The sequence below is a fragment of the Anopheles gambiae genome, chromosome 2 (assembly GCF_943734735.2).
Source record: "Anopheles gambiae chromosome 2, idAnoGambNW_F1_1, whole genome shotgun sequence".
Lineage (NCBI taxonomy): Eukaryota > Metazoa > Arthropoda > Insecta > Diptera > Culicidae > Anopheles > Anopheles gambiae.
Window position 1 is genome coordinate 117,818,291 of NC_064601.1, and position 10,932 is coordinate 117,829,222.

General features: G+C 43.9%; 2 protein-coding genes across 9 annotated transcripts; one reads left to right on the top strand and one right to left on the bottom strand.

The window, feature by feature from the left end:
* Nucleotides 1–45: 45 nt before the first annotated feature.
* On the bottom strand, nucleotides 46–2,401 carry LOC1269543 (epsilon-sarcoglycan). Of its 2 annotated transcripts, XM_061663348.1 has the most exons (5): nucleotides 1,431–2,401; nucleotides 1,098–1,354; nucleotides 896–958; nucleotides 666–806; nucleotides 46–597 (listed from the first exon to the last, which is right to left on the bottom strand). In XM_061663348.1, exons 1-5 carry the CDS (start codon nucleotides 2,184–2,186, stop codon nucleotides 462–464), a joined length of 1,353 nt encoding a protein of 450 aa, XP_061519332.1. In that variant the 5' UTR covers nucleotides 2,187–2,401; the 3' UTR covers nucleotides 46–461. The 2 variants fall into 2 exon arrangements, with proteins under 2 accessions (XP_061519332.1, XP_061519334.1); XM_061663350.1 differs by lacking the exon at nucleotides 896–958 and having other exon boundaries at nucleotides 1,431–2,397.
* A 1,849-nt stretch (nucleotides 2,402–4,250) lies between these two features.
* LOC1269542 (oxysterol-binding protein-related protein 2) lies at nucleotides 4,251–10,779 on the top strand. Of its 7 annotated transcripts, none has more exons than XM_061663342.1 (7): nucleotides 4,251–4,513; nucleotides 6,303–6,714; nucleotides 8,118–8,240; nucleotides 8,315–8,869; nucleotides 8,951–9,176; nucleotides 9,262–9,611; nucleotides 9,675–10,779. In XM_061663342.1, exons 2-7 carry the CDS (start codon nucleotides 6,665–6,667, stop codon nucleotides 9,778–9,780), a joined length of 1,410 nt encoding a protein of 469 aa, XP_061519326.1. In that variant the 5' UTR covers nucleotides 4,251–4,513; nucleotides 6,303–6,664; the 3' UTR covers nucleotides 9,781–10,779. The 7 variants fall into 7 exon arrangements, with proteins under 7 accessions (XP_061519326.1, XP_308184.5, XP_061519327.1 ...); XM_061663343.1 differs by lacking the exon at nucleotides 4,251–4,513 and adding an exon at nucleotides 4,528–5,343; XM_061663345.1 differs by lacking the exon at nucleotides 4,251–4,513 and adding an exon at nucleotides 4,528–5,092.
* Nucleotides 10,780–10,932: the final 153 nt, after the last annotated feature.

Sequence of the window (10,932 nt, forward strand, 5' to 3'; positions counted from 1 at the left end):
TGTTCTCGGAGTTCGGATAACTTGAAAAAATCAACATCGTTATGCTTTCGACTAACTAGTTCCAGTAACGTATATTGTTGGGTGATTTTGTTATTATCATACGATCAATATTATTATCGTGATTATCATTGTTATTATCTCGTAACTTGCTTAATACTATTCTAAACGCGAAAGATTCGTTTTCTGTACTAGTTTCTGATATGGTACGGTATGGTTCGTTTGTTATTTTTCAAATCGATCTCAAAACTACAGTCGATAATGTAAAGGAGATTAAACATTAATAATCATAAATAGGGTCATGAACAACTAAAATACCCAACAAAATGTGCGTGGATTGCAATGTGACTCCCATACTTCGCCTGACCGCTAAAAGAGGGTTGCAATATGAAAGCAGCAAAGTGAGAAGATTGCCTTTGCTTTACATAAAATTAGCAGAACAAAACACGTGGCACGGCCGTTTGTCACATCTCAACGTTCCCATTGCGCTTCAACGTTGGCGAGTTGGCATTGCCCGCCAGCTTGTATGGGGGAGGTTTGGGGCGCATGTACATGTTGCCAATGTGGGGGCTGCCCTCGCGATAGAAGCTATCGGTCGGACTGGAATGGAATGGTAAACACGGTAAATGAATGCACCTGTCGTTGTGCCCAAGCTTAATCGCGCTTACCTGATCGAGTGGGTATCATCGAACGGTACGTCGCGCAGACTCTTGAGCTTGATCGTGGACTTGATGTCATCCGGAGAGTAGTGCACCATCTGTACGTTCGGTGCGGCAGGACTGTACTCGGTACGGGAAGATTTTTGCATCCTGTCAAAGAAAGTAGACCAATTTTAAGTGTATAATTATTACGACAAACAGTCAGTTGTAGAAAGTCTCGCTAGTAACCACATTTTTACCTAAGAAAATCAGTGCAAATGTAGAAAACATAATTGAAATAATACTCTGAATCGTCGTCATGCCTGGCGTAAACGAAACAAAAAAAAAAGAACAAAAGAAAAACACATAAAGCATTAATAAACAACTTAGAAGTGCAACATGAAACACGGCCATTTTGCCCCTTCACTTTCTCTCTCTCTCCCTCGTCTCTCTCTTCCTTACAGTTTTTCGTGCTGGAAGCAAAGGATAATGGTGAGACCGCACAGCAGCAGAGCAAATATCATGCCCGGAATGGCAAATGATATGGCAATCTCGTCGCTATAGTTACGCTCCGGCACCTCGGACTTGAGCGGTGCATCCCACTTGTCCGGGAAGCTGTGTGGCAGTTGAAAATGCTGATGTTCCTTCCGACTTGCACCATGCTTATGGCTTTCGTTGGGATGATGCGGAAGCGCTTTTATATCATCTTCCGTGGCAACCTGGATAGAAGAATAGGGAAAGCAGCACAATAAAGCATCAGTGGTAACTTCGACACTGCGATTCTGTTCGACTTACCATCCGGAAAGCACACCAGTCTAGCTTGAATCCCGAGTTTTCGAACGTCGTCTGCACGGAGGTTCGTTTGTACGTGCAGGACGATATCTTGTACAGGGGTTTCACTTCTTCCTGCAGTTCCAGCATGCGTTTCGAGAACTCGGCACTGCTGCCAAGGTGTACTACCACCCCTTCCCTTTGCTGCGGACGCAACGGTAACCGTGCACCCAGCTTCACGGCAGAATCCATAAAAATGACGTGCAAATCGGGCCGACTCTCCGGCCACAGATCGTTGCGGAAGATGTTCTTCAGGTTCTCGATGCGCCCCGGATCCATCATGTGCACCCAGTTCAGGTTGTCAATCTTCATCTGGATTACGTGCTTGGCTGGTTGCTTCCGGTGGATGGCAAGCATCAGTATGAGCCGCTTCGTCTCGTACGTCAGCCGGTTCAGGGCAATGATTTCGATCGGCACCCGCGTATCGGCCGTCCGAAGCGGTGGTGTACCGTACAGAAAGCCGGAATGGTACTCGGGGCTGTACATGTATCGAATCCAGGACGGCAGATCCGGATAGCCTTCTAGCGAAGAACGGTACAGAAACTGCTCGCTCAGCCCCTCGTAAGTCCAATTGAACATACGCGGCTCGATACGCAACGAGAAGAGCTCCGACACGGACACATCGTCCGTTTTGTAGGTCGTCTCCTTTCCGAGGGCTAGCGATGCGGTCGTCAGCAGAACAGCAAACAACACCACCGTCATCTTGGACATTTTATCCATGGCCGTTTTATAGGTGATTAGCGTCTTCAATGGAAAACGAAACGGGCGACTTTCGATCACTGGCCTGCGATAGCTGCATTCACTGGAATGTTTTCATTGTTTCTGAAATAGTTATTCGGTTGAGCCAGTCAACACCAAAACACCAAACGAAGGTTCTAATTTTTGCCCCTGTTGACACACTGAAAATCAGATGGTAGTTTTGGAGTCAATCGAAGTAACGCATGCGCGCTCGGTCGCACATGATCCCCCCCACCCGCTCGAGGCATTTGGAAAAGGTAAAACTTTTCGCTATGAACTTTTTCAAATTTGATTGCAGTTTATAATAAATAAAAAGCTTGTTTTAAAATATGTTAAGAAACACTACAACAATCTCAATTAATATAATTCATAGCACAAAAAATACGTTAAAAACATAAATTTCAAAGAGAAAGACCAATCGACGAAACATTTCGACGAGCATTCCAAATTTCGTCGACGATGGTTGGCTGGGTAAGGTATTGAACCCTGTGTGTTATACGCGAAGCCCGCCAGCTGACAATTGGTAAACGAACGGAAACGGCGGAAGCAAATCTTCACAGCGTGCGGCATTTGGGAACCAACACGATCGGAGCAGCCAGGCGAACATGGAACCGGCAAACGTTTGTTGCAAAACGGCACAATTATTTCAGCAGTGGTTATTATTCCCTCAATCTGTTACATGACCGTTACGCTTGTGGCGCGAGTTTTGGAAAATGGGTAAACCTTCGCAACAATCATGCGAGCAGGAGCGCTAGCTAGCACCCGAAGGTAATGATGTGCCGAGAAAGATACGGGAGTTTGCAGCCGGTTTCCTAAGCAGCAGGAATGTGCTTTTGGCGCGGGAGTTACACGACCAACAGGTAAATATGAATGATGTGCTGTACTGTAGGGATTTGGTTCTACGTGATGATTATAAAAGGCATTAATTTTTTTCTGACATCTCTTATGAATCACTCATGATTTGTCACGCTTTAAACAATCTGAATTCTTTGTTATCCATTCAACAATAATTATCACTGACTGAATTCGATTATTAATCCGCTGGATGTCCTATTTCATTCTATTTCCAGGCACATAGTTGGCACAGCATGAGGAATAATCGGTACCATCCCTACAACTAAGGTAAGCTTAACTCCGGCATCTGGTATCCGTGCTCCCCATGTGCATTATCTTCTCTAGCATTGTTCTGCTTGGCTTCCGTGTTGGTTCAGTTGCTTCTACATTTTGTGATGATCAAATCTGGCTTTATATTCTGACACCTCTTATGAATTAACTGTGATTCAGAAAGCTATTTCTACATACTGAATTTACAATTCGATCTTATCAAACGACGCGCGTTAATGATAAACATGAAACACTACTAAATCGTGATGTTCTCCTCACTTCCTATCCACAGCCAACGGACGATTGACGAGTTTTCCCCTGGAACTGTCCAGTATGTGTGCCTGTGCTGTTCTTAACAAGGTAAGGAAACGGACTTGAATTCATCGCATACTGAGCCTTTGGTTGTAAATGATGATCACTTATGGCAATTACTTTCTGACATCTCTTATGACTTCTTAATGATTCATAATGCTAACATGTTTTACTGAATATGGATGAAATTTCAAACAGTCTTGCTCTATCTACCTACAAGTATTACATTGTTATTCTTTACTTTTTGCAGATCGCCACTTTAGCTGTACATTACGTACACGCAAGCGAGATATGATGCGCGCGTATCCTGGGTTGTATTCCTCAAACGATCGAAGTGCCGGCTCCTTATGGAAGATGCATTACTTTGCAGGATAAAAACAGTGCATTGAAGATATCCTGCGAGATATACGTTTGCTAGAATCATGTTTTGCTTGAAACATTAAAAAACGCATATTTTACACGACATAACTATCCTTCCCTGTTGTTTGTATTTCTTTCAGCTAACACGACATGAAAATATTGAGAACATTGTATTGTACTGCGTTGACGAAAGCAGGGAGAGACTGTGTTGGTTACCTGTGAGCGTGGGCGTACTACGAAAGCTATGCTCTGCCGATTGTAGGTTGAGAAGAAACTCACTGCTCATTCTAAATACCGCGCTCGGTCTTTGCGGTAGTCCTCTTCCAGTAGAAAACAAATCTTGCGAAAAGCACAGTGACTTTAGGCTTGAATCTGTTCTTAAGTGCACCTGCAATTTCATCTTTTGCTACAGAATTCAACGACGGTTGCCCGCCTTTACATACTCGGAACATCGAGGGAAGGACACACAAAGTGTGTAACGCTTTTCGAAAAGTGAACTGCGGCCCTCCATCGGCAACATGAAGTGGTCAAAGGTGAATTCACAGAAGACACAACAACAAATAGTAGCATAATGCTCATAATTCATACAGCAGCTTCCTCGATGTAGCATCATATCTGTGGACAAGCATCTGAATCAGTGGAAAAGCATAGCCTAGCTACCTAACAATGGGATTCAATTTGCTCTAGAAGTTAGGGCGTGTGATGCACAGTTCGATGGCCACTTGTTCGCAGGACTTTTGATCGATCATAGGGCGAAAGAGAGCAATTTCCATACTGCAATAGCGCATGCGTTGTTATTACACCACACTCTCCTTCTCTCGCACACAAAACCTACAAAGGCCCAGTTTTTGCTTACGTCCTAAACTCAACCACTCACACACCACACGCGCGGTGCTAGACTCTCCTCGGAAAGGATAAACGGAAGATTTAGCTTTCATACATCATCATCTTCATCTAGCACATAGTAGTACACCCTTTTCGCCAGCATTCTTCACAGTGTGACCATTCGTCACTGATTGCATTGAAACATCCTTCTCGTGTGATAGTGATTGGGAGTGTGTGTGTGTGTGTTGGCATGTGTGGTGTCACAGCTAAATGTGAACATCGTTGTGGTATTATTCTGGCCCTAGTGTTCGCCAAAGACGGCAATTAGATGCTGGGAAACAACACGGGACGAACAGTGAGAGAGAACTTTGGTCGTAGCAAGTGATTTCTGATTATGATTTAAAAAAAAGTAAAAACCAACAATATGAAGCATGTGATACGACACCATCGTTTAAGTGATTAGTTAAATAGTCGAGGACTCTCGTTTGTGTGACACCCAAACCAAACACCACAAATAGTAAGCTAACGTGAGGCTACTGTAAGTGCAGCAATACTGCAATACACTGTCACTTGTTTTCTTGTCGCGTTTTCTAACCATTTGATTGATCTGACGACATCAACACCAGAACCTCCCCGTTTGTCCCATGCATCACACTCGAATAGCCTACAGCACAGGACATATGTAGCGCTAATGATATGCCAGTACGGGCATCTCCATCCATATCTCTCTACCTTGTCGTCTAGATGTGTGAGTGTGCATCATCTGTGTCCTCTTTCCTTCATTTGTATCGCTCTGCAACTCTCCTCTACCAATTCACCAACTGTCTCTTCATGTATCCTCTTCTCTTATGATTGTATCGTCGTGTTCTGTATGTCTCACTATCTCGTAACCATAATCGGCAAGGCGGACTATGCACGCTATAACTGTGTGTAAGCGCCACCGCGTGCTGACGTCTCCCGCTCGAAACTAAAAAAAAACTCATATCACATCCGCGCACACCATTGTACTCAAAGAAAGGGACATGCTTACGAACATGCAACATGCTGCCACCTAGTTGCTGCACACAAACACACCAAAATAGTCAAGGTCGTCAAACACATATTTTGTTCGATAACTGCCCTCCCTGCCTGTGCATCTCTGCAGCAGTGTGTGCATAACAAACAACTATGCTGCACGATGTTACACGATGTGATGGCAAAACACAATATGCTTCAGCACCTCGGTATATTTTTAAGTTTTTACTACCACCAAACAAGGGGAACCACTTTATTTCGTCCAGCCCGCAGCGGGTCTATACCGACACAAATCTAGCTGATTTTGTTTTGTTTTAACCATGTACACAAAGAACAATATTTGATTTGATTTTTTTTATATTGCTTTCACAATTTTGCAATTGTAAAACTATGGATTGCATTTAGAAGATTCACAATTAAAGCAATTAAAACCCAAGCGAAGGCATTAAATGAGCAAATAATTTGACCTATTCTTTGTTTTAGTTTTGCATGGAACCGATAAGTGACCAAATGAATGCGTGAATTGGACTAGAAGCATCGAAACACGGAGATAAGAGCGAATCTCAAGACCGAAAGTAAAAAAAAGCAAGCTCCACCAAGAGAGTCGAGTACAAGAAGCCCGCGCCCACCGCCAAAAGGTTCATTATAAGGAGCTAAAGTAGCAGGAAAACGAGGCGTGTGTGTGTGCGTGTGTGTGGGTTGTTGGTCAGTTGGGCCGATTTTGTGAAACACAGACCCCCTTCTATGGTCACAGACTTTTTAACCATAATTTGCTGGCTTTTTGAATCCATTCATTAATACCTGGTGAATATACCAAAACCAAAACAAACCGCTCAGCTGCTAGTATGGCAGAGAAAGTTGTAAATGAAAAGAATGGCCAGTGTGACAATCTCAGGTAAATATGACGTAATGATTATAGCAATTGCTTGTATAATGTAACGTTTTTTTACGACTAGCTTGCAACCAATTTTAGCTGCATAAGCTATCTCTCTTTTTAAACCACACGATAATATGTCCTCGATACTAAACTAACTCCCCCAAACTACAAAACCAACAACAACAACAACAACAAAATAAACCATTCTACTCGTAAATAGTTCCACAATTTATATAGCCTTATACCAAACTCTTTGCGATTACCTCACGTTTTACTCCCAAATAATACAGCAGAGTGAGTGTGTGTGTGTGTGTGTGTGTGTGTGCCAGGCCTTGTTTTTAACTATACACCCCACCCAACACTCCCCAACTAACTAACGAAAGCACCACCCATACACCGAAAAAGAAGAGGAAGAAGAAAACAACACACATATGCCAAAGAAAAGCACGCTCACTTCACTATCCTTCCCCCTAGCTCGCCCAGTTCGTTACGGTTTGTTTATGTGCTTCTTCAGTAAAGTGTACATAGATGTATGTACATGCCTGCCCTTTTGTTTTCAATGTTTCACCATCCTGGCCTACAGGTGTCCGTCCGTCTGTCTGTCTGTCCGTCTGTCCAATTCCATTTACTAGCACCACCAGTAACGCTCCCTCATGAATCCTGTGTGTTCACAATCATATACATACATATGCTGTGTCTGTGCTTTCCTTACATACTATATACCTAGTACTATTTTGTGTTATCTATTTGATGTAATTACTATTGTTGTCATTCTGTGTGTTATTAGATTCCATTTCGATTGTTTCATACATGGCAGTATACCCGTATACCCTTAGCGCACTAGCCCAATTTGCTGGATGAGCTTAATTTTGTATTGCCGATGGCCATTGAAACTTGTTCTTGTAGTAAAACGACACGTCTGTAGTTAAAACGACACGCGATCAATTGGTGCAGTATGCCAGGGAAACTACAACACCTCGCTACACAGCAAACGTACTACTACAGACAAAAGTCAGAGCGCTGAAACATCGTCACAGCAAGCCATGCATTGTATAGAATAAAATCCAACAGTTAATGTACGCATGTTAAAGGAAATACATAGCCCCCACCGACCGGTTATTTGCCGATTTGTATGTTTTGTAGAGCAACAAGCAGCATGGAAAGCTAGCCAGAGTCACAAATATCGGGCCTCCTAATAACTATATCCAACATTTGTTAATAAATCAATTTTTCAAGATGTACTAATAAAACACCATTTCACTATCAACAATATATACTATGTCTTCGCACTACACACACTCTCACATTATTACGCACCAAATACTATGCAATGAAAGCGCAGGATGCGCGGTAGCACGTGGTAGCAGCAAGACGGAATATAGAAAGAGAGTATAGCAATGCCCGTTATCATGTGCTTTCAGAACATCGCTTCCGGTTCCTATGTTCTCGCGGAATGATTTCAACATCTGGTCAGTACTGAAGAATTGCATCGGCAAGGAGCTAAGCAAAATCACAATGCCGGTTGTATTTAACGAGCCGCTCAGGTAGGATCGATTGAACATCATCATGATCGGCGATATGATCACACTTTCACGATTCACACCTTTCTTTTCTACAGTTTTCTGCAGCGTATGACCGAGTACATGGAGTACGCCAAGCTGCTGCGCATTGCATCGGAACAGGCGACTCCGCTGGAGCGGCTGAAGTACGTTTCCGCATTTGCCGTTTCAGCGTTGGCCTCCAACTGGGAGCGTCTCGGGAAGCCCTTCAATCCGCTGCTGGGCGAAACGTACGAGCTCACGCGCCCCGATTTTCGGATCATATGTGAGCAGGTGTCACATCACCCGCCAATATCCGCATTCCATGCCGATTCGGACAGCTTCCGGTTCCACGGATCCATTCATCCGAAGCTCAAGTTTTGGGGCAAAAGCGTCGAGATACAGCCCAAGGGCACTGTGACGGTCGAGTTTCCCAAACTCAACGAGGCGTACTCGTGGAGCAATGTCAACTGCTGCGTGCACAACGTGATCGTGGGCAAGCTGTGGATCGAGCAGTACGGCATGATGGAGGTGGTAAGCCATCAACATGGCATGAAGGCCACTCTCAATTTTAAACCTTCCGGGTGGAACAACAAAGATTTGCACCGCGTCGAAGGCTACATCACGGACAGAAAGTAAGTAATGATGGCCGAGGCCCATGTGCACGATGCGTGTGCGAGATGAGATTTACGGATTTCCCCCCATTGCCCTTGCAGCAAACGCAAAACGCATTTCCTTTACGGAAAATGGACCGAGTTTATTAAATGCACCGACTACGCATCCTACGAGGAATACGTCAAGGAAAATGCGCACAAGTTTAAGCGCAACGCGGACGATCGCAGCAAAAGTCCCAACGAATCGCCTGGAAATACGCCACGCAAGGTGTTGTCCAAGCTTAACAGCTTGAAGATGAGCTCCTTCAAAAGCCTTTCCATACAGGAGGTAAGCTAGCGGACGACCAATGACCACCATAGTTTATATCGTGTTCGTAATCGATCTTTTCTGTTTTTTTTTCTTTCTTCTGCAGCCCGATGATCCACCGGAACCGTCAGAGGGTGACATTCCCAAGAGCGATTCTACCTATTCGATCGATATTCCAAACTCCGTTGCCCTCTGGGAGGCCGAATCACGCCCTGCCAACACGGCTGAGTACTACCAATTTACCAACTTTGCCATGTCCCTGAACCAGCTGGAGGATCACATGAAGCAGCCCCGTGCCCTGTGCCCGACCGATTCGCGCCTCCGGCCCGACATACGAAAGCTCGAGCAGGGCGATCTGGATGGCGCGGCAGCGGAGAAAACGCGGCTCGAAGAGAAACAGCGCGAAACCCGCAAGAAAAGCAAAAAAGGCCAGGAGGAGCTGGTAATCTTTCCCCGGTAGGTGTCACCCAGCCGACAATGAAGTCGTCCTGTTAACGTCCTGTTTCCCCTTTTTTGCAGATGGTTCAAACAGGAAACCAATCCACACACCAAGCAAGAGGATTGGATCTACAAGGGCGGTTACTGGGAGCGTAACGATGACAATCTGGAGCTGGATATATTTTAAATGCTCTTCCAAACGTACCGTGGACAGACAGACATAACACAAATGACCCGTTGAAGTGAAATGCTACCGTTACTACTATTTACTACTCAGTGTACCATCCTTACACGCAGGAATGCAGATCTTTCCTGCGAGAACTTTCGTTTGCTTCTTCCTAACATAAGGCGGACTTACTTTTTCCCAGATTTCCCCGACGATGAGGGACACTAAGTAATTGAATTGATGTAATGGAATTATGTGAACAGGAACACGAGTTTAATGCTATTTTTGCTACCAACACTATACACAGCGGTCCTCCATTTCCAGTCCACAACCAAAATGATGAGCATGAATAGAGCAAAACACGAAACATGCAGGAAACATGGTACACATTTCCGGGAACCAAATACGGAAACACTTGGGACAATATAATTTTAGATTGTAAGATGTACGAGTGTCGCAGCAATTTTGGAATCTCATTTTACGACCATTTAACCACACATTCACAAACAAGCAACACAAACACATACTCTAAAGCAACATGGGAAAGGGACAATAGAAAGGATTGGGTCAATTAATGACATCATATTGCACAGAAACTGGCTTCACACAGCCAACAGCAGGCAGGCAAGAGCAGGCAGGCAATATTAGGCATTACATGCGTTTTTGCGATTCCTTTAGAATGAAAACAAAAAACGAACTGGTCGTTACTTTCTGTAGTCGCGTCATACAGCAGCGCTGCATCGCATCAATGAACGAGCAAATGCTTCATCAGTAGAAGAGATGGATATAAATATGTAGAAGTCTTACAATACAGTGTATCAAACCGTAGCAGAAGCCCGCCCCTATTTAATATAGCATAATTTGTTGAGGTGTCTATAACAACAGAAAGGAAATGTAACACAAAGTTACTACAGCGTATCTATTACTAGAAATGTAAATGTATCTCTCAGCTACGTTGGGACATGTTACAACATATAAGGTTAATAAAGGCTACATAGTCGCTGCAACAACCAAAAACAAGTACTCTACGAAACTATTGTGAAAACAGGATTCATGCACTACATATGTTTAACTACCATTCAGAAATGTATATTCTGCTTTGTTTACTTACTCATTCCCTCCCCACTTGACCAACAGTTAATAATCGAATGTAAAACAGAGCGAAACACTCAC

Excerpts from the sequence above, each read along its gene's own strand:
- LOC1269542 (XM_061663342.1), top strand. The coding sequence starts at position 6,665 with ATGGCAGAGAAAGTTGTAAATGAAAAGAATGGCCAGTGTGACAATCTC. Across the intron at positions 6,715-8,117 it reads GGCCAGTGTGACAATCTCAG|AACATCGCTTCCGGTTCCTA; the intron begins GTAAATATGACG and ends ATGTGCTTTCAG. Across the intron at positions 8,870-8,950 it reads GGCTACATCACGGACAGAAA|CAAACGCAAAACGCATTTCC; the intron begins GTAAGTAATGAT and ends TTGCCCTTGCAG.
- LOC1269543 (XM_061663348.1), bottom strand. The coding sequence starts at position 2,186 with ATGGATAAAATGTCCAAGATGACGGTGGTGTTGTTTGCTGTTCTGCTG. Across the intron at positions 959-1,097 it reads TGCTTCCAGCACGAAAAACT|GCATGACGACGATTCAGAGT; the intron begins GTAAGGAAGAGA and ends CGTTTACGCCAG. Across the intron at positions 598-665 it reads GATGATACCCACTCGATCAG|TCCGACCGATAGCTTCTATC; the intron begins GTAAGCGCGATT and ends ATTCCATTCCAG.